Source organism: Lepisosteus platostomus, chromosome 9 (assembly GCF_059453375.1).
Source record: "Lepisosteus platostomus isolate fLepPlt1 chromosome 9, fLepPlt1.hap1, whole genome shotgun sequence".
NCBI classification, from domain to species: domain Eukaryota; kingdom Metazoa; phylum Chordata; class Actinopteri; order Semionotiformes; family Lepisosteidae; genus Lepisosteus; species Lepisosteus platostomus.
In genome coordinates, this window is record NC_142619.1 from 46549219 (window position 1) to 46571350 (window position 22132).

At 38.7% G+C, this 22132-nt stretch overlaps 1 protein-coding gene across 1 annotated transcript; it reads right to left on the reverse strand.

Annotated features, from left to right (window-relative positions):
• Positions 1 to 1600: 1600 nt before the first annotated feature.
• Positions 1601 to 20350, reverse strand: lta4h (leukotriene A4 hydrolase). Its single transcript, XM_088645279.1, has 19 exons — positions 20171 to 20350; positions 15341 to 15471; positions 14872 to 14992; positions 14160 to 14228; positions 11164 to 11268; positions 10516 to 10568; positions 9863 to 9935; positions 9324 to 9464; positions 8699 to 8722; positions 8537 to 8607; positions 7923 to 8034; positions 6503 to 6647; positions 5938 to 6041; positions 5712 to 5782; positions 5220 to 5274; positions 4711 to 4806; positions 3791 to 3873; positions 2623 to 2727; positions 1601 to 2164 (listed from the first exon to the last, which is right to left on the reverse strand). The coding sequence occupies exons 1-19, from the start codon at positions 20324 to 20326 to the stop codon at positions 2026 to 2028; spliced, it is 1854 nt and encodes a 617-aa protein (XP_088501405.1). The 5' UTR covers positions 20327 to 20350; the 3' UTR covers positions 1601 to 2025.
• Positions 20351 to 22132: the final 1782 nt, after the last annotated feature.

Consider the following 22132-nt stretch of genomic DNA (forward strand, 5'->3'; position numbering starts at 1 on the left):
TTTGTCAATATTATTTCGGATTTTTTTAGAAGTATAAAATAGCTTCTTGTTCCTGCATGTACATAAGCATCATACTGCTCTGTAACCTCTCTTTGCTATGATTTGCAGCACCTCACTTTTTCCATATGAACATTTTAAATTTTCTTTGTGAACAGCCAACTCAAGCAATAAAACTCTGGTCAAAAGACTTTTGGTTCCAACATGTTTGCCTACCCAGCACAAGATTTAGATAATCAAAATACTTAGGAGAGCTCCTGTGTCCAATCAATTTTAGAACCAAGTTGTGTTCCAGTAATTTCAGCACTATAAAGAGTACCCAATACTGAGCATTACTACAAGAGAGCTTGCCGTCTTATTTTAGGAAGTTCTGATTTCCTATATTGAGGAATCCTCAGGCTACAAATGTATCTCCTGTTTTAGTGATGTATTTCTATGGAAGAGAAGTTGGTTCCCATTCACTTGTTGGAATCCACATTTTAGAGAGGGAGACTTAGTCCAGGGTAGGACCCTTTTGTTAGGATGCAGGATTTCTCTCGCCTGGCTGTTAGCGTGGTAAGGAATTTTTAGGTTTAAAGAATTCTGAAAACCCCCGGAATATAGTATAGCTGTATAAAGTGCATTGAAAATGATTTATAAATCTTTGTGTTGTCTAAGTTTGGTCCCGATTATTACTCTATACTACAGAGGAAAAAAGAACACACATGGTGCAAAATGCTTGGAATTCTAGAACATTAGGGGATGAAACTAAACTTTATTCTTTGCTTGCATAACAAGCTGGAATTAAATCTGATTGATTTTATAATCCCTGTATTTGAATATTTACCCTCCCTTTTGTAAAAATATTAAGCACACACTATCACTAAACTAAACAGAACACACATTCTGAAGCATTTTTGTACAAGGACTGGTGCGGACTTGTGGTTTTAACATCCTCAGAAAAGAATCTGCCACCTCATCATCAGTTTAGAAAGTGTCATCCTTACTTTCATTTACAAAAGCAACACTACTGTATATGTTGAAGCAGTATTACTGTAAGGTACATCTTGGTATTGTTTAAAAGACATGACAGTTTAAAATTTCATATTTACATGTTTCACTGTATTGATTGAGCTTTTTCTGCTTTCCTGGTTATTTAAGAGAACTTGGGAGTAACATTTAAATGTCTAAAACCTTTGAATATCAAAATATTTAATGATTAAATATGGTACAAATAGGCAGTAGCTTCTTTACATTAGATTTCAGTGCCTGTCCAGGTTCGCGAAGAATGTGCTGTTCACATCTCAAAGCTCTTTAGTGCCGCAGTGATGTCAAGTATATGGCTCTGATGTCTGCACTGAAAAGAATGGTTTTTGAGATATGCTGCATGGAAGTGCAGAGACTCTGCAGAGAGTTTTTGAACATCAGATTGGCATAGTTTTGCTGTTATTTTTGCTGACACCAATTTGTCCCTTTTGATCTTCTACGATGCTTAACATTTTTCATCTGGAAAGGAAATGAGTATCTGTAGGACCAATACAGTACACTTCTGTTAATCTTGATAAGTGTTGTAAAAAGAAAATCTGTATAAAGTGATACCAAAGCAAGATGCAAGAATTCAAAACATTTTTAAATTAATGTTTATTATAACAAAAAAAGCAGACAGCAAGGGACTGACAATGTAGGAGAATTTCTTTGTTGAAAAAACGTATTCTTCTTTTAGATGGATGTGCTCAAGGTGATTTGTCTTAGTTATAAAAGCAAATTTCATGTAAAAACATTATGAACCTTCAGCTCATGTACCTTCCACTTCTCGAAATAATAAAAACTTCGTGTCCGAGGTTTCCCTCCACAAAGACACGCCTTGCAAAGCTATAAGAAAAATGCAATTGTACCTGAATATCAGCTGCTTCTGCATTGCTTGCTCTTTCTGATTATTAAGACTACATTTTTATTTTTTATTGAATTCTTCCTAACAGTAGCCTGACAGCAGTGTCTGCACAACCCACTGAAAGCCTGCGAATGCAAATGCAAAGAGAGCAAAGCTCCCTAGCAAGCTGTGCTCTTCGACGGTTCGACCTTCAGGTCCTTCGCCACCAGCATGGCAGTGACTGGATGCATGCAGCCCTTGTGCTTGAGAAAGGTGCTGACCGCCTTTTCGCGGTACTTGTCAAAGTTGTACAGCTCCCTGAAAACACACAAAAACAGGAAGCGCAGTCATACAAAAGTATTACGTCCTGCATTTAACTGTGCAGGATTTTAATAAAGAGGCAGAAGCAATACAGGGGAGCAGTATGGTGGCACAGCGGTCCCCCGAGTTCAATTCCTGGGGTGCAGTCCATGAGGAGTTTGCATGTTCTCCCCAGGTTTGTGTGGGTTTCAGGCAGGTGCTCCAGTTTCCTCCCATAGTCCAGGACACATTGGTAGGCTATTATGGTTTTGGGAAAATTGGCTCTGGTGTGAGCATGTGTGTTTGTGTCTGTGTGTGCCCTGTGATGGACTGGCATCCCATCCAGGATGTATCCTGCCTTGCGCTTGTTGTTGGCTGGGATACATTCCGGCTCCCCTATGTCCCTGAATTGGAAGAAGTGGTCCGAAAATGGACGGATGGAATAAAATGGGGTTGTAGCCCGTTCGCTTTATTACCTGAACAGAGGTCGTGTGAACTTCATGCGGCCCTGCTCAGTGGCCATCTGGAAGGCCAGGGGAACAGCTTCCTCCCACTTGGATCGGACACAGAGACGCAGCCACCTGTGAGCAGCCAAGAACATGGTGCTTTAATTGAATAAATAATAAAGCTTGTATATTGGAATGAGCAGAAAAAATACATGCAAATCTAACTGGACAAGGAATAACGTCAAGGGCTTTACTCTACTTAACTTCTACACATTTCAGCTATAATATGTAACTTTGTTCATTTAAAATAAATGAAGTCTATAAGCTGAATATCTTGTGAGGCAGTTCAGGGTGGAGGACAGAGCCCTAGACTCATCACTGGCAAGTCGAGAGTCCACACGTCTGCTGTGGAATCCACCACGGTACCCTTGAGAAATGCTTTATTCAATCAACGACACTGTTCCTGCAAGGCCTTCTCTCCCGCCACACAAAGGTACGCCATCCCACCCTAACCATCACCACTTAACTAGAGGCCGACAGGCTCTCGCAATACAACTTGCTTTTCCCTTTTTTATTTCAAGGGCAGCAACACAAGATGGAATTTCTAGGCTGTATTTTGTAAATCAAAGACTCAAAATAGTCTTCGTGAGAAAACCCTAACCAGTTGCTACAGAAATTCTAACATTTCACCTTGCAAGAGTTCTTTAAACACGGACGAAAAAAAGAAATGTAACAAAGTTCTGGCATTTGTTTTAGAAAAAATGGAACCGGTAAGCACTTAACGGGCCCACTTCCCCTTCCCCTTCCTTCCGCTGATATTTAAATACATTTAGCAGGAAATGATTGTGTAAATTTCAAACGACAAACAGGCTCTCATCTCTTGCATCCTCTTTTTCATCTGCATCCTATAGTCATAAAAGTACAAGATTTTACTCAGATAATCTTTTAATATATAAAATGTATAATTTCATATCTCTTTTCAGAATTCATGCGCACATGAATTGGCAGGTTTTCAAATCAAATCCAAAACGTTTTTTTGACAAAATTACACAATGAACGTATGGAAAGGTTTCCATGCACAAATCTCACTCATCAGGTCCAACAGCTGGTATTAGGCATCAGGCATCAGAGCTGTAATAGCAATTAATGTGACACAACCTTAGAGAGATTTAAAAGTAATTATAGTGTAAAAACATGCCTGAATCTTATTTCGGCATTTTTCACTGCATTCAGGTTGTACACTTCTTGCATTCTCTTCACGTGCGACAGTGGGAGTGGGTCCTAAAATGAGCAAAATAGAGCAGTACTTAACAAGATTTAAAACACCTGATGGAATCTTTTCACACATTCAATTCATTACATTCAATTCGTTCTTGCAAAAATCTTGAAGTGTACTACGAGACTCAAGATTTAGAAACATGCCTATCTAAAAAGCCTTTTTTTCTGTTAAAGGGGAACTCAGACTGCCTATTACATTTAAGTAACAAAATACATTAATTGACAGCATCGCAAAATTTTACAAATTTTGATTAAAGCACAAAATCGTGACCTTTGTGAAACTACTGGATAGTCACCATGTTGTCGCAAACCGCTGAGAGTGAGAGTTTACAAGAATTGCTACGTGAAGCAGCCCTTCCTGCTCACTAGTTACCGTAGCGACTAGTGTGCTGTACAAGCAAATAAGTACAGGCTGTGCAGAAGATATTTCACTGCAGAAATGTTCCAATGTGATCTGTATGTAGAGATAACAAGTAGTACTTGTCAGCAAAACTGTGTCGAAAACGAAAGCAATATTCCTATTGGATTAAAAGGGATGCATTCATGAGCCTGCTTGTCTACAATGCAATAAGGCCGTTTCATGTCACCTTAATGTTTTGTTGCCTCATTCTAAATTGCAGAATATGGCGATGCGCATACCTGGAAATGTAGTCTATTTTGTAATGTAAATCGGAAGGTCTACATATTACTGTGTAGATGTTACTTACCAAAATATAAATATAGCATTGCAGTTACCCTTTAAACCCAAATAGAATAGACAATCTTCAAGAAAACACCAGGAATTTTATATATACCATACACATCTGTCACATGTTGATATAACCAGAGGCCTGGGCCTACCTCCAACAGTAACAGAGCCAGGAACTCAATCACTTGATGGGACGATAACTTCTTGAAATCATCTGCAGTAAATGCATTCAAATCTGCTTCCTTTGCCTTGGAGAGAAGAATTTGTCACTGTTATAAAGATTTTCACGGATTCACCTCTTTCTACAGACCATGTAGTAGACACCTAGACTTGTATCTATAAGGTCACAGGTTTAAATCCCAGGCGGGATGTTTCTGTTGTTACCCCTGAGAAGGTACTTCACTTAAGACCTGTCCCAGTAAAATGCCCTACTGTATAAACTGGTGCATCTACACACCAGTTTATTTATTGTTGTAAATGAAAAAAAAAAAGTTGTTTTCTATTCACTTATCTGGTTCAATAAATCTTCATTATTAAAGGCTTGCACATTATGTAGGTGTACAAACAACAGAAAATAATATGCATAAAAGAATACTATATTCCCTTACAATTTTAATTCATGACTATTTCACAGATGAGAAGCATACATTGCTGCACAAACCTTAACCCATCTCTGGCACAAGGCAATGCACACATCAGCCAAGGACGTGTCATATCTGTAAAGAAGAGGCATTTTACCCAATCAATTTACCCATTCCCCACTTCACAGATCGTGGCATCATCAATTTTCTGCTGTAATATCTTCGACCATTTTGTGAGACTTTTCTGATGGATCTCTCACATGGTGCACACACACACGAATACCTTCTGAGTTTTTCATCCAACCAAGTGTTTCTCTCCACCCCATTTAAAAGGGGGAATAAGTGTTTTCTTTCTTATTCAATCTGCTGAAGTTAAAAACAGCTTTCTGTACAACTGTCTTTATTTACTATATGTAGAAAAAACAATCTTTCACTAGCATTTACAGCATCAGATTATCCTTTTGTTATAAGAAAATATTTTAGCAAGGTGAACCTCGGATTATAAGCAAAATAGTGTTACAGAAGAAATCTAGAGGTGTGTAAAAATTTTACCCGAAATCATTTGTACGTACTGATTTTTTACTGGAGGCATTCCTGGGGTGTGCATCCAGCCATTCCAGTCTACCTTATTGAGAATGTCAACCTGCAAAAATATTTCAAACAAACTATAAGTTACACAGCTGCTTAAACTTCTCTATACAGAATATCTACACAGGCCATGATCAATTCAGAGTCAGACAACTAAAGCCAACTGATTTTTTATATATATGCATTAGTTGAAGCGTTGAAAAGGTTTACCTTGTCCTTGAAATAGGAATAGAGGTAGTTCTTCCAGGCATCAGTGGTGACACTGCTATAGGCAAACATCTGAATGTAGGACTTGATGAATCCCATGAATACCTCTGGTAAAAGCCAAAATACCAATGAGCTCCTGCAATCTTCAAATACATCATCCTGGCACTGCTACGCTAACAGCTATCACACTGACACATTAGTCCATAAAATATTAGCTAGCTGAGCATAAAATCACAATTCACAAGACTCCCAGATTTGAGCAATGTGGAGCATCTGAACAGGAAAAAAAAAGTGATAGGGTTTACTAGTCATTGAATTTCATGAACATCTCAAGGGGCATCTACAAACTGCAGCAGTACAAGTTCCAAGCATATACTGAAAATATGAAGTGGAGCTAATCAAACTGAACTTTGGCGCTGCTGGGCATTAATATTTAGAACACCACACAGCAAAAGACCAGACGGTTATTACTTTATGAGCAGAAAGCAGAGGTTCAAAAGAACTGGGAGAGACTGCCATCATTTTTGACTCCCTCAAGAGTCCTGAAACAGATTTCCTGCAGTTTTACCTGGGCCTCCCATGAGCTCTTCCAGATGGTAGAGAAGAGCAAAACCCTTTTCATATGGGACTGAAGAGAAGGCCTCATCTGTGTCCACTTCGTGGAGATTAGGGACAAGGTTTGTCAGAGGATTATTGGCTCCAAATGTGTTTACCTGCAGCACAGAAAGATTCCGATCACAGAGATACCAATCTGCTCTTAATTTACACATACTCAACGTGAACAGAACACAGGAAAATAGGAAGACCCCTGAAATTAAATAGTCACACAGCTTCTATGTAGATCACATGCAGGCTTTAAAACATGAGAAATAGAGATACTTTTTCAATGTAAAGTTTGCAGCCTTCATACAGCTTTTATAACCCATTTTGTTGATAACCTTTTTTTGTACATTTCATATCTTTTGAAAACTATGAATAACAAGAATTTTGAAATAATGACCCTCAGAACAACAAGCAGGCCCCGGTCTTATTTTACTAGAAATGCCCTTTTAATTTTGAATGTTTTTGTACCATCAATACCAAAAATAACTTAATGTAAAAAATACCTTTTTTCCCCCCACATGAATCTAAACTTTTGTGGAAGTTGTAGCTAGCGATTTCTATAAATAACTTATTGTAATTAGTACAGCTTAGTGTGGGTGAAAATAAATCAAGTTTTTAATCTTATTAATCTTGTGTTTAATCAAAACAACACAAGATATACAATGAAGTGATGTGGAATCTAATACTTTGCTTTTACCAGCTACTGTACATCTTGAGACAAATTTGACTCATCATCGTGAAGGTCATTTGTTCCTCCTTATACATCATGAAGCTAAAAAATGACTTGGATTGTTTTACAGAATCATGAAATACAGATATATCAAGATAAGCTGTTAAATAAAATGTAAAAAATATCAGTAGATGATGGTTTATAATTGTGAATTCTGATGTTAAGAAGGAATGACACTGAGTGAGGAGTATTGCAGACGTTTATTAAAATGAGATACTGCAAAAATATGATCAAGAATAAGATGAAGTGATACTCTACTGAAGAATTACAATTCCAGTTTGTGGTTTTAACACCCCATGATAAGAATATATCACTTCAGTATCAGTTTCTAACACGCTACTTTTGCACTCATTTACATTTAATGGTTGAGAAATTCTGAGCTGCTGACAGCACAGTTTCTTCAGATTTAAAAAGAAGCTTTTCCTGAAAATTAAGCTTTGCATCACATAGATGCAACAGCAAAAAAATAAAGAGAAAATAGTCAAAATGGTGTAACATAGGGACAGTAAAAATGTAAAAATCTCAAAAACAAATAAAATACTAAATCTAAAAACAAACTAAACAGATTTAAATAGATGACTTAAAAAAAGTAATAATAAAACATGAATACTTTTCGCTCTTGAACTGTAGAGTTCTCCATCACAGTAAATCTTACCGATTCCTGAAGCTCCTTCCAGCCTCCTATCGCTTTGAACTGCCTGAACTGCTCATTCACCATGCGGCTGCCAATCATACGCTCCAGGTAGACGGTGTGTCCTTCATTCAGCCTGAGTTTAAAATAAACACAGCTCAGCAGGAAGGTATGTTACAACACAGGGTCTACTTTACTGTGATTACAGTGATGGTCTGCTTGGTTTTCAAAATTGTTGCAAGCTCAGCATAATCTACAGAAAACACCATAATGCAGTAATTACAGGTAATTGTGGATACACATGACTATTAGATTCGATTTGACAGGGCTCCGAAAGCCTTGCTTAAGATTCAGCTTGACAATGTGAACTGTCAACATCAACAGCATTGACACAGAGTGTGCAAGTGTACAACATGACATCTGTCAGCATTGACAGTGAGTGTGAAAGATAACCAAGTGTCAAAATCTGTTTAAACCAACTTCCACTATTGCTTTCTAGGGCTGATGTCAACATCACCTGTAGCCCCGTTCTTGACAAACAAGAACGTTAAAGCTGATTTTTTAAGCTTTATTTACTGATAAACCTCACTGTATCTGTTAAAGACTGATATACTGCAAGTCACTTGTTCAAAACATACCAAAAATGCTCCCAAGTTTTATTTGTCACCAGGTTGCCAGTCCAGCTATGAGAGATTTCATGTGCAATGACCTAAGGAAGAGAAGAAAGCATCCTGTTAACCTTGAAGGAGAACACAAATAAAAATGTGAATCAAAATACAGGTAGGAGTGAGGCAACTTACACCAACTAGTGATCTGTCACCAGCCTAAAATAGAGAAAACAGAAATCATGGACAGTCCTGGACAAAAAGAAGATGTCAAGATTTATGCCAAACAGAATTACTTGATTTACTTTATTATTTGTTCTTACAAATCAAGGGAAAGTTCAAAATTAAAACACAATGAACACTGTTTATGCAAGTCTTCTTTGTTCTGAATGTCACCTTGCCAGATTTGTACTAAAATGTATTGGAATGACTGATGTTACTTTGGAATAACTGAGAAATAAAAACCCTGCGAAATATAGCTGGAAACAGTGGTCATCAAAGCCAAATTAACACTCCTTATTGTTGTAACAGGTTGGCATCTGACCATGGAGAGATCAAGGTTTATGAATAAGAACTCTTTTTGAGTGCATATGAGTTCCTACAATTCCAGTATGACCTCACCTCCATCTACACTATGTGAAGAGTTTTAAGATTTTGCATGTCACCTTTACAAAAGGTCAGAGGTCACATGCCAAGTCATGGTTTGCTAGAATCTGGCTTCCATGGAAACAATGACGCTATCAACATTCGTGGAGTTGCAAGCAAACCGATGAAGCTGAACGTACTGTACAAGGAAGTAACAAGAAACATCCAGGCTCACCAGCAAAGTTGGGGTGGCGAAGGTCAGACAGGGGTTCTCCATGCCTCCATAAGGGAAGGAAGGAGGGAGCACAAGGACATCATACTGGCCCCATACATAAGGTCCTGCCAGCTGCTCTGCAATCTTCAACATGGCTTCAGTCTGGGAGAAGAGGAAGAGCAGAACCGAGGGCATGTTAATGCGTAACAATGGCAACAATTGCTTCAAAATGATTTTTCTCAACCCCTCTGTTGTTTGAGTTACTGGTTGCAGTATTTCAAAGCTTCAATGGTAGCAAGGATTTCCATGTCAGTTTTCTAGAAGCCGTATACCGACGGTGAAGATCTGTGCGGGTGAAAGAGGAGCTGAGCAGAAGCGATTAACTGTTGGCCACAGGAAGTACGCTGCTGAACCCAGTGGCAACGAGTCTACGTTCCTGAGGAAACCATACCGAGGGGACTCTGCTGATAAGAAGCAGGGCACTGCAGAAAGTGGCTACTATCTAAAAACCAGCATGAGGGAGAGAGAAATGACTACAAACCAACAAAGCACCAACTCACCTCAGCAAACTCGTAGGCCGCCAGATCCACTACCTCCTTCTCTGACCAGACTCTGCTTCTCGGCCCAATCTCTCTGAACACAACCAGACATCATTTTAGATCATCACTCAGTGCTTCTCAAAACTTACTGAATATTATGGAAGATGTACCTAAAATGCAAGGCTTTTTTTCAGCTTAGCACAATGACAATAAAAACTAAAAAACGATTCAGTGCCATCGGCATGTGTGTGTCACTTCAGGAGGAGTCACCAGTGGAGATCTCAAGTCCTCTTTAGAGGAGAAGGAATGTTTTGTGAAGATCACCACGATGGACATCAGCAAGTGTGGTGGAGACTTGCATAAGATTGAATAACTGTTATGTACAACAGGCCATTCACTGGAGAGGTCCAAGTGTCACGGTCTGGGCAGGAGTACTTAATTGCTAAACAACTCCACTTGTGGAAGTTGATGGCTTGACTTGCATGTATTGAAAAATAGATAAGATAACTGAATCTTTTAGTCTGAAATGGAAGCCTACGAGGGGACCTGCCTCAAGTATTCAAACTCCAGCATAAAATCCATGTTATATAATAAGTAAAATACAGAATACACATAGCTTATCTTAACAAGAGTGAACAAATGCAAGGTGTAAACTAACAAAAAAAAAGAGTTACCTGCTCTCCAGAGCACCAACTACTATGGCAATCAAATAAGAAGGCATGGCAACCTGTAAAATTGGGGGATAATACAGATTTTAATGATGCTTAACGAACCAAGTGTGGCTTGAATGCTTGTGTGAAAGTATATTCTTAAGAGTTTTCTGTTGCAGGCTTGTTAAGCAATGGATAAAGCTTTGAGTGAAAAAGCCAAATGTAATCTTGTAAATACTACAGGCAGCAGATTTCTGAAACACGGACAGCAATGGTAATACAGGAAACTTAGCCACATTATACTGCAGTCGAGTAAGATAACTGGTCTTGGAAACTCTTGGATCAGCGCTAACTTTGGTTTCTGAAATGTTACAACAGACAGGACCCCTAAAGGCAGTAGCATCTGAAATTGTTTGGAATATTTTGTTTGTTACAGTCAACGAGAAAGACGGGTTTACTCATGTTGATGTGCAGGCATGGACATCTCCTGACCTATTCCATGCAGGACATGTGGATTGGACACACACTCTAGTGTCCGCCTGCGACATTGACTGGTGGAAGGGACAGGCTCCATTGGAACTGCTCACATGTTGTTAGAAACAGCGCTGTCTGACATTGCTCCTGTAGAGCATCACTGATAAGCTCAGGGTGAAGGACAAGCCTGACACTCACCGCTTGCCTGAAGCGATAGACCATTCTGCTGCTGTCAAGAGGGTCTGCGTCCTGCCCATCCCTCACAGCACTCATCACCGCCACCAGCTCCTTGGAGACGGACACCTGGTGAGGAGACAAGCCAAGGCCGTTGAGGAAGACAGGACAGGCTCACACGATCCGAGAGGAGATTGAGGTTTTTTAAATGAGCTTATTCTTGAGGTACAAAATTAGAAGGGCAGCTGTATTTACAAAGCAGGGAAAACCAAACCAAAACCTCTCTCTTCTTCCAGGCTCTAACCTTCCTGTATTCCCATCCTGAATACAAGGGCTTAGAAAAAAAAAAAGAGGAGAGTTATTCAACTCTGGAATGCATTTTCAGATCGTTTTATGGAAGCTGGTTCACCGCAATCCTTTTAGAAATGCGTTGCTGCTGTCCCCCAACATTAAACTTCTGAACACCAGGCTCAGCAATATGTGCTGTGAAGCCACTTCCTGCTCACAACCTCTCTTATCTCCTGGTAAAGTCCAGGGTGACAAGCCTTCTGCTCTGGTTAGGTTATTAATGAAGATTCTTTAAAGGACTAAAGTACAAGTCTTGCAAGCACAGGAAGCCTAGATTCATGAGCAACACGCAGACCTTGAAAGACTCTCTTGCAGTTACAAGAGCTGAAATCAAGATTGTTACAGTATATATTATAGAAGTATATCATACATTACGGACCTCATTTGAGTACAGTAATGGCAAGCACAGCATATCTTGAAAAATGTTACTACCTCAGTTAAACCAACAATAAAATATCCTTTAAGGTGTCGCCACATACAGGAAGTTCTCCAATTATGCACTCTTTTTGCATGTTTTTGATTTAACGTACCTCAAAAACATATACTGTTTTTTGGTTTTGGACAAATTACTGTAGTTCTCACTTCAGCATGCTTGGGAATGGGCAACTTTACTGAGTGTTTGAATACTCTGCAAGTACCCAGCTGCACGTTGCCGAGAGCCTTACAGTAACTTGGACCATACGCAGTGACCTGGGCAGTCTCTGAATGGTGCCTGAAAGAGCACAGAGACATCTCCCATCGTCTCGCCCTTAATAAACAAATCTATCAAATGTCTTTGTCTTAGCCTTATGTTTATTAACCTAATATTAAAAAAAAATCAATAAAAACGGGGTCAACAACTCTTAAAAATGAAATTCATGACAACCAACTTGTAACTAAAATGTTTTTTTTTTTTAAAAACAGCCGCTCGTCGGGTTTCATTGTGCAATAGAACGGTTTTGAAACAATGGTGTTCAAAAGCCTCGGTGACAGAGGGCTGAAGAAAGCTGCACACTCCAGATGTGTCTGTGGGCACGCATTTTCCACACCATTCATGACCTGCCACTCACTTTAGTCTCCAACTCGCATATTACATGAAATTATTAGACATTAACAAATATCAGCTGTTATTTTAATACCACTATATAAACATGCATGAAAGGATGTGTGGAACGGTTTTTATTTAGGGGCTCAAACCCAGAACACTCTCTTCCATTTACATTCATTCTTATGGGAAATTCATTTCAAATTTACACGTTTTTGAGTTACAGCATTTTTATACCCCTAAATTAAGACCTACCAATACCTGGAAGTCTTTTTCTAAGTTGAGTATTTTTACAAATGTTGTAATGACATGTATTTAATACTGAGAACAACATGTGCAATTTGTTTGTTGGCATTGGTTAATTCATTTCTTAATTTCAGTGTAATAATCAGAATCATGGGTTTACTTGTTTTATTTTTATTTTCTGCCTTACAGCAATAAGAAGGCTGTGCAAATGAGACTGCTGTATATATTTCTGTGAACTCTTGGATGGACCATCACTGTTTGGAAGAACTGCCCTATCTTAATTTAAAATTTACCAGAGAAAGAAAATTGGGGGAGCAGACAACTTAAACCTGGTAATATCTGATAAGTCTCAATAGATTATATTTCATTATATTATCCATACCACAGCACTTTTTAAACTGTCTTGTCCAACATTTAGATGAAAGTAAGCAGGATAACAATGGAAGAAAGATCCAGAGGCAAGAGTACCAGTGTTTCAGGGCAGAAGGTTTTAGTAAAGAGTAAACTGAGCTTCTTTGAAGCTGGCAGTTGTAACTGCAAACTAAAATAAGCTCTTGTGCTGCTGATATCTGCACATTTCTGAGTGTCTGCACGCATGTTGCAATATCTTTGGTTTTAGGGCCCCTCATTAACACGAATCCTCAATAATATACTATTTAGATTAAAGCTAAAGAAATACTCTCTCATCCTAGCGTTAATCCCGCATCAGTAGGGTGCGCTTGTCGGCACGCCCGTCTCCATTTGGTGGTTTGAACCAAATCTTTGAGCAGACGTTGCCATTAAATGTGAACGAGAATACTCCAACCGGCACCTCTCTCCGCCTGCCGTCGGAAAGCTAAAGAAATACTAGAGGACACAAAAAGAAATTGCTTCCATCCCTAACTCCATATATGAGACTTCTGTAAATCATTAGCTGAGGCAAAACAAAAGGATTTTGTTTGTCACCAGAAAAGGATTCTGAATCCTAACCAGTAAAACATTCTTTGAGAAGAAGTGCCCCTTGCTTTTGTAACATTGTTGTGTAACACTGTTGTGCAGCATGTAGTTGAATTGTGATGCCTTTTCTGTTAAGCATACAGAGGAAGTGGTTCCAGTAGTGTTAGCAGTGCTAGACAGGGTAGCAAAGTGTAAATGCTGCAGAATTGCTAAACCCTTGTTGACTAGAAACCTCTATACAACCAAACTGAGACAACATTTTGTGTAACGATGTCAAGCAACCATTTATGCATACGTACTGAAAATTTCAGGTTTCAGAAAAATAATACGGTGTATTTATTTTTAATTTAAATAGCTTTTACATTAATTGGCAATGCATATTGGGCTGAAGGCAGGTGAACATGAGTAAAACAACATTCACACATTGACTGTATGCCAAGGGGATGCCCATTCTAAAACAACGTACCTGAGCATAGTAGGTGCTTTTCACAGATGGTGTATCCTGACAGGGGATCATGGTTCGACAGTGGGTAGCCTGAGCAGCAAAATGAAAAACAAAATGAAAAGTAAAGAAAGAAAATAAAACTCAAAGAGAAACATTGTCCATTTCTTTACAATACTGTGCTTTTATGCTGTTTTTCTAGACAGGAGGATATGTACAGAGCTATTTCTTCTCATGGGGATTTTTGCTTTCATTCCCCAGAGAGGTAAACATTTCATATGACTACTGTATTTTATCATGCGAAATTAATCTTCTTCTCCTCCCAAGCTAACCACACACATACCACTTGATAAACTCAACAGTTAAAAATCTCAACACATTTTCGTTTGTAGGTCTGAATCAACTTTGTTACCTACCTATTGTTCCTGCATCAACCTTTGACAAAGCATCTTATGTGAATAACAAGGAACGTTGCTTTCATACTTAGGTACTGTTCTGTGCTGTATTAAGATAAAGTCTGGGTGTTGAAGGGAACATTTTTATGTTCTGGAACCAATTAGCAATTACAGCAGGAGACGTAATCAGAATGTAATTTCTGTTACACAAGAATTTGTCAATTTTTTCTTTTCCGTTTTCAAAGAATGGAGAGAGCCCATATAAGGAGGGTTTACTGCATGTAAAAACAACACGAGCTTGTCCGTCCCGCTGTGATAAGGCAGGGGTTTGGTTGTGATACCTGACATTGACTGAAGAGGTAGGGGTGCTTCTTGCCAGCAGTCTGTTCTGGGCTGAGCCACTGCAGCGCAGTGGCTTTTGGTGATGTCTCATAAGACACTTCGATAATGACATGCTGGCCCCTGAGAGAGAGACAGAGAAAATATTCCAGACCTGGGACACAGACACGCAGTGTGTTGCACTGAAAAAGGCATTCGATGAGACCTGCAGACAGAAGACTGCAGAACCGTGTCCGAAAGGAGTGTTTTTTTTATAATTATCCGTTTTTCAATAAAGGGGTTGAAACTTGCAAAATAATTTCACTTCATAACTGTAATTTCTTTCTAATATCGCAGTTATTTACTTTTTTAAAGCCCTATAGGGTTCTGCTTACAAAAAGGGAAGCACATACTGTAGTGAAGACTTTGTCAACCCGCCTGAAATAGCATCATATTTTAAGCTACATGGCAGTGGAATCCATAAAGCCTTACCTGGACAATTCGAAAGGCAGGTTGATCTCCAGAGCTGAGCCCTTAAACCTGTGTGGGGACCCCAGAGAAAACTTGGTCTCCTGTCCATTAGCTGTGACTTTATTGATCTTCAAGTCCTTTGTATCAAGAACCTGTGGAAAAACGATGAGCACAGCTAATGCAACTGCAATTTCCATGTGTTTCACAAGTCAAAATTCACTTCAATAAATACATACGCATATGAAAAATGAAAAAAAAACACATAGGCTGTATGGTTTGGTTTTATTTTCCACCTAAAAAAAAACCTATAGTGAAGATAGTTACGAGTCAGTGGTGACAAAGTCGTATCGATAAGATGAAAGCTCAAATTGTCGACTCAGCAACTGTAATGACCTTGGATTAATTTCAATCACAAACGATCAAAGTCCTTGAAACATAATCACTCTGTGTGCACAGTAGAAAACAGGAAACTTTGCCCTTGCATCAGGTCTTGAACAACTGTAGAGCTAGAGCATCTAAAATCACTGATGTCAGCAACCCGAAAAGGAATAATGATTGTAAAGATCAAAGAAGGAAATAATAAATGTGCTTTATTTAAAGTAGTTGTTAAAGAAACCTCTAGCCCATGAGCTATAACTTTATTGATCTCCAAGGTCTTTGAGTCAAGAAAGGATGTTGGAAAGGATGAATACATTACATTTGTACTACATAACTTGGTGTTTTTACCATTATAATGAATTCCCTAAATTAACGGAAATACAATACACACAGTGAAAAATGTGTTTACTCTCTGACCACCTAAAATGTATGCATGCATTTTGATTTGTTTTCTTAACAGAAAAAAACTATCATAAAATGTCAACTGTAAGATGTGAATTTAAGCAGATAAAATGCACATATGATGAATGATGTTACTCTATCGCCTAGAAGTTCAAATCTGGGTTTAGGGTGTTCCTTGGCAAACTGATCACAGGTGAGCAGGATCACAAGTAAAACACCTGTCTAAGTACTGTCTGGGTGGACTGGGAAACTGCCTGCCTGCAGTTTAGCAACAAGCAGACTAAGCATTGTGAGAGAGTGAGCACTGTGATCATGGCAAAACCCATAGCCTGCCTGTGAGGTCTGTGATGCATGAATGAAGGGGGGGAGAATTTGCTAAAGAGAAAGGGAGCAGAGCAAACCCAGAGGTAAAACAGAATATCTAGGCCCAAGGTAATTAAGTGCTTATGGCAAGATACCAGGAGTAATATTGTGAAACACATTCCAGAAATAGAGGCCACTATATTGGCAGACAATTCTTATGTGATCAAAGTCCCTGAAACATGACTATTACCGAGTGATGGTAAAGAATACATTATACAGTAGATAAGGAATTAGTAGGAAATGGATGGTTTAAAATTTCTGTTGGAAGCACAGAATGAATTCAGCCTGCATTGTGTTCCTTCAGGACCAGGGTCAGGAACCACTGCTGTAGAAGATCCAGATGAGATTTAAGGAGATTTAGATAAATCTTGACCAACAGATGCAATTTAAAGTAAGCAGCTGCAGACTGTTACATGTAAATAGCAAAATTACCAAATATTGGACTGAAGAGTATAAAGGATTAAAAAACCCCAAAAATATTCCATCTTAAAAAGTCTTAAATTTAAATTTTGATGGTCATGATATTGAACAAACCTATACTATTCCAAATAGTAGCATGAATAGTTTATCATTCCTTGCTTTATACAATCCCTTTATGTAGGAGAATATATGCATCTTACCTAGTAAACTGTGAACAAAACCCTTGTAGACTGAACTATATTAAAATTTGTAACCACGGATACAAGAATTCTAAATTAGGAATAAAATACGGAATTCTGATGACAGTACCCAATCTCAAAAGTTAAAAATTGCATGAGTAGTGATAAAGTACTGTACATTTCTTCAGTGTTCCTTACTTAATTCATCCTGAAAACACTATAAACAAAGGATTGAGTGTTCAATCTGTTTTAAGTGCAGAAAAGAAAAGAGGAATTACAGAAACAAAGAAGGAAGGATAAACCGATTTGTGAAAGAAAAACACATTTTAAAAGAGAAGCATCAAGTCTATCAAATCCATCAAATGATGAGCTGCAGACAGTGTTACCAACTGTTGGCCAATGCATTTCTGAAAGCACACTGGTGATTGCTTTTATGCAAACGGTAGCCCTGCTGCTATTACTTGCTGATACTACTGAACTGAGACAAAACACACCCAGCTGTCTCCAGACTACAGGTGTTTTTATTACCACCTGTATCATTTCCAATGGCACTGCACTGCATGCACAAACTGTCCTCCAAGTCAAACATTTACACGTCGTACAATTTATAGCAGTCAGATCGCATCCAAAGTCAGCACTCGCTATCAGACTGAGAGGCTACAAGCTACAACTTGTCACACCAAAGTCCAGATATGCAAGAAGCACCCTGAATTGTGCAAAATGAAGCGAAAGGTATTTCACACTCCCCGAATTGCACTTCCCTTATTTCAAGGATTCAGAACGTTGACCAAAGCAGAAGCTGCAAACAGCGGTAGGGGCATTAAGGAGAGGGACTATCCACTCAAGACTGCTATGTACAGTCATATTAAGACATGACAGGGTTGCCTGTCTGTGGATAAGACGACAATCAACCCTCATTCTAAATTTACTGAGCCACCGTAAACCTCTTCAAGCCTCTTCAGTTCTACAAGTTTCTCAAAGGTGCAAAGCAATGTATCTTGGGGGTTTGTAACAGAACCCGCCAATCGGCCATGAGGCGTATACTTTGTTCAATCCAACGAAAGGACAGTGAGGTTTACTGAAAAATTTTACTATAAATCATTTATTTGCAAATGCCAAATGGATAGAACATTATATCCTTACCTAAGATTTCATCTCCCTCTCTAAGCAGTTATGGTCTGTGTTCTGAAATGTTAACTTTTTTTCAGATCTTACTGTCCGGTTTAATTAAGCACAGGGGAACTAAAGTAGCTGTAGTTGGAAGATGGCTGGAGTAGAAGATGTTCTGAAGCCCGTTGATGGAGCCTGGGCATGTACTTGTCTCTCAGATCTTCATTTAATCCTGTTGATTTTAAAAGAATCTAGGAAGTAACCCTAGAAGTAACCCTTCTGATGCAATTTATTATATACTGTATATGGATATACTCATCCATCCATGTTTCTATACTGCTTTATTTTATTCAATACAAGGTCTCCAGCAATGCCAGAGCCTAACTCAGCAAGGAAGGCAGGATACACCCTGGATGGGATGCCAGTTTTTACAAAACTTTGTGTTTGGAGTTTGCATGTTCTCCCCTGGTTTGTATGGGTTTCCTATGGGTGCTCCAGTTTCCTCCCACAATCCAAAGACATACTGGTTGGGTAACTGGCTTCTGGTAAAATTGGCCTTGGTATGAGTGTGTGTCTGTGTCTGCCCATCGATGGACTGGCGTCCTTTCCATGGTGTATCTGCCTTGTTTCCTCTAGTTCACCCGTGCGCGGTTGCACGGTTAGTAGCCGAGAGCCGAGACGTGAAAAACACACAATTTGGCGATTCCAAATGGATGTAACAAAATAATAACTGTCGATTCTAAAATGACTACATGCACAGCACGCTACAGGCTGGAACAAAAATCTGAAAGGTCCTAAAACACTCGATAACTCTGTACAGCATACAGAAAGAATCGACTATAAATGTATTAATAACGAACATATTGTACAATATAAAACCAGCATGACAAGTTGTCAGTCTATAGGCAGCTCATAAACTTAACTTTTGTGTACTTACCGATGGACTTGGTATGTTTCTTAAATGTAAAACTTTGTGTCGCATTTAAAATATTTCTATGTATTCAGAATATCTACCGACCTACTCTAGTTTTGTGTTAAGTCATTAATAAAATAAATGAGGAGCGGTGGTTAATGAGTAATCATACTTCAAGCAATAACTAAATGATAGTTATTTGGCGTATTTGTCTGCAAATTTGTAATTGCATATATAAGCTCTCTCGGTCAAGGAAAAGAGATCTTGGAAGTGCCAGCCAACTTTGTAGTGGGTGCACCTTCACATCGCTAAATGTTCCGAGGTGATACACATCCAATACAATTTCAAAACAGAACAGCAATCACTACAGCAACCGCTATAATTGCTTCCAGTATTGTTAGGGAAAGGATTACACCTGAGATTAGCAGCTGTACCGTTATACAAATGAAATAAAAATGAATAAATATCAGATGGATGGGTTTGACAAATTTTACAGTAACTCTACGCGCTCAAGCGAAATGCCATTATCTGAAAAGTGCATAATTGAAAGTAACCCAGTAAAGTTATGTACAACTATCCGAAATAAAGCTTAACCTGTCAGTGAGAAATACGATTACTTCGGTCCCGCCTGTGGACTGTTCACCCACCGTCTCACGTTTGTCCCCTCATTTCTCCGCCCGTATAGTATTTTTCCCCCAAACTCTGCTTTTAATGTATGGTACTCTACTGGACTGGACTATGGACGCAGGGTGTAATACAATGACAACATTCTGACACCATCGGGATATGTTAAACTACTTTTTACTGAAGAAAGACAATGAAAGAAATCACTGCTTTCTGACTTTGGGTGTAGACCACAAAAGGTTAACAAAAGCAAATGATTTCATTAAAAAAAAAACAATACAAAACACCAAGCATTTTAAAATCAGGTGGGGTATTCTATCGAGCTAAAGTTAATTTCACATCGGAATAATTGGCAATATAAATACGTAAACAGCCTGATCTTAGCTATTGTGTGTATTTATAGGAGAATGAATGACTAATCACAATTATTAGTAAGAAAACAGCAGTAAATCAGTAACTTACCAGGCTTGAAAATTTGTCCTCCAGTACCTCTATAGTCAAGGCAACGTTCCCGTTAATGACATGTCTGTCAAAGTCAACATGAAATCGCAGATTCAAGTGCTTGGTGATACATTTAGAGATAGAAGCATTGGAGCTAGGATCTACAACAGAAGCCATGGTTCAATTATCAGTCCAGAAACTGGTCATACACTTATAGCCACTATACCCACGTGTTTTGCATGGTCATTAGGCTCATGGGTATTGTAGTTTTTTAATCACGCAGTGGACAGGTTAAAAGCTGCAGTAAACTACATTACCCAGGTCACACTTCGGTCACGCCGGAGCAGCATTGCTGCGATTGTCACACAGGAGGACGGTGTCTGGATTTTGAACGTAGATCGAAATGTGCGTGGTCGGTGTTTGTACCTAACGAGGCGTGGAACTCAACGGTATTAGTCGTTAAAAATAAGTCGTTAACTCACTTCTTTTAAGTTCATTTTAAACGTTTTTGACAGACGTCTCTTGTGAAACTGAAACTGAAATCGTTGCTTATAATATTGACATTGGTTAACGAAAGAGAGAGAGCCTAGACATCTCCGCAGGTTAGGCTCGGTAGTTAAAACGATCAATTATACAAGCTGTCATTGAGCAGAAAGAAGGCGCTACTTTATGAACCATTAATCACAAGTTAACTAATTATCATCGGAAAAGCAAAAAAACAAACCAAGAAAAATACTGTATAACCAGTACGGTTGGTGCTGAAAAGCGAAAATGTATGTTATAAAACTGCAAAGGAAACACTGGTGGGCGTGAAGCAGTTTGTTGCAGTAATTTGTATAATACAGAGGTGACAGTTTTGAAGCGCGCAAAACAATTTCCTAACAAAAGGCAAGTTGACTTCCCAGTGACAGTGGTTAACCAAATACATTTAGAAGAATCTAAGGCGAGTTTGACAAACGCGGGGATGCAACACGCAGAACACACGACCACATACTGTACTAAAGAAAGGGGTTTTCTTAGAACTACGCTTTGTGTAGCTTGCGTTCTGCCTTCATTATACCATATTAGAGGCTATAAAACACTTTAGAAAAACATTAATAACGTTAAATCATCATAACTCCAACTCCAACATCTACTGTAGCTCTAGCTCTAAAACTAAGCATACTTAAAAAACGTGATGAACACACTTGTGTATCTGTGTGGTTTGCAAAGGAAGACGAATGTTGCTAGAACATCTTGGTAGCCTCTAAAAAGCTATTATTCAGGGTGATTAAAAATAAGCAGGAATAAAAAATGCTAATGAATTCATTACAGATTAAATGTACCTATATAGTGCTTTGCAAAACTATATATGTCGTTTTGTGCCATGGTGTACTATACAGTATATACATTTTAAAGTTAATGTTTTCATAAAACCTTGAATCAAACATTTTGTTTTAAAAAACTTGAAGGCCTTTTTATGACAGCCCCAACCCAAACAGCATGTAATAGGTAGTAAAAAAATGTAGAAAAAAGATGTCCAAGTGAAAATAAAGATGAAATATTGTATTAACTCCTTGCATATATATAATTATTCCTATCCTAAAGGAACCCAAAGCGTTTTTTAACAGTATACAGTAAATGGAGATTCATATCATCCACTTAAGCGCAGTCACCTGGTAACCGTTATTACGTCCACTTCAGGCCAGGTGGAGTATTAAGAAGAAATTTAGGTAAGTTAAATTGGGTGAGTTCGAAATGGAAGGCCAAGACACCCCAGCTCTTATTTACATGCTATGGGACTCATGAATGGGTAGACCGGTCCTTGGTCTAACATCCAAAGCTTGCCTCTCCTACGTTACAGAGTTCTCCGTCACCATCCTCAGCTGCGCTTTTGTAAATTGTGGTCTAGAGGAAGGGGCACCATCTACAGGTCCACAAACACCACTTACTGTGCTGTGCATTAGAGGCCCGGTGTCTGCTCAGTGTCAGTGTCTGAGGAAT

What these genes read in the sequence shown, in the direction of transcription:
- lta4h (XM_088645279.1), bottom strand. Translation starts at nt 20,326, where the DNA reads ATGGCTTCTGTTGTAGATCCTAGCTCCAATGCTTCTATCTCTAAATGT. An exon ending in GGAAGGAGCTTCAGGAATCG is followed by an intron (nt 6,648 to 7,922) that starts GTAAGATTTACT and finishes TCTGTGCTGCAG; the next exon opens with GTAAACACATTTGGAGCCAA. An exon ending in TGTGCCAGAGATGGGTTAAG is followed by an intron (nt 4,807 to 5,219) that starts GTTTGTGCAGCA and finishes CTTCTCTCCAAG; the next exon opens with GCAAAGGAAGCAGATTTGAA.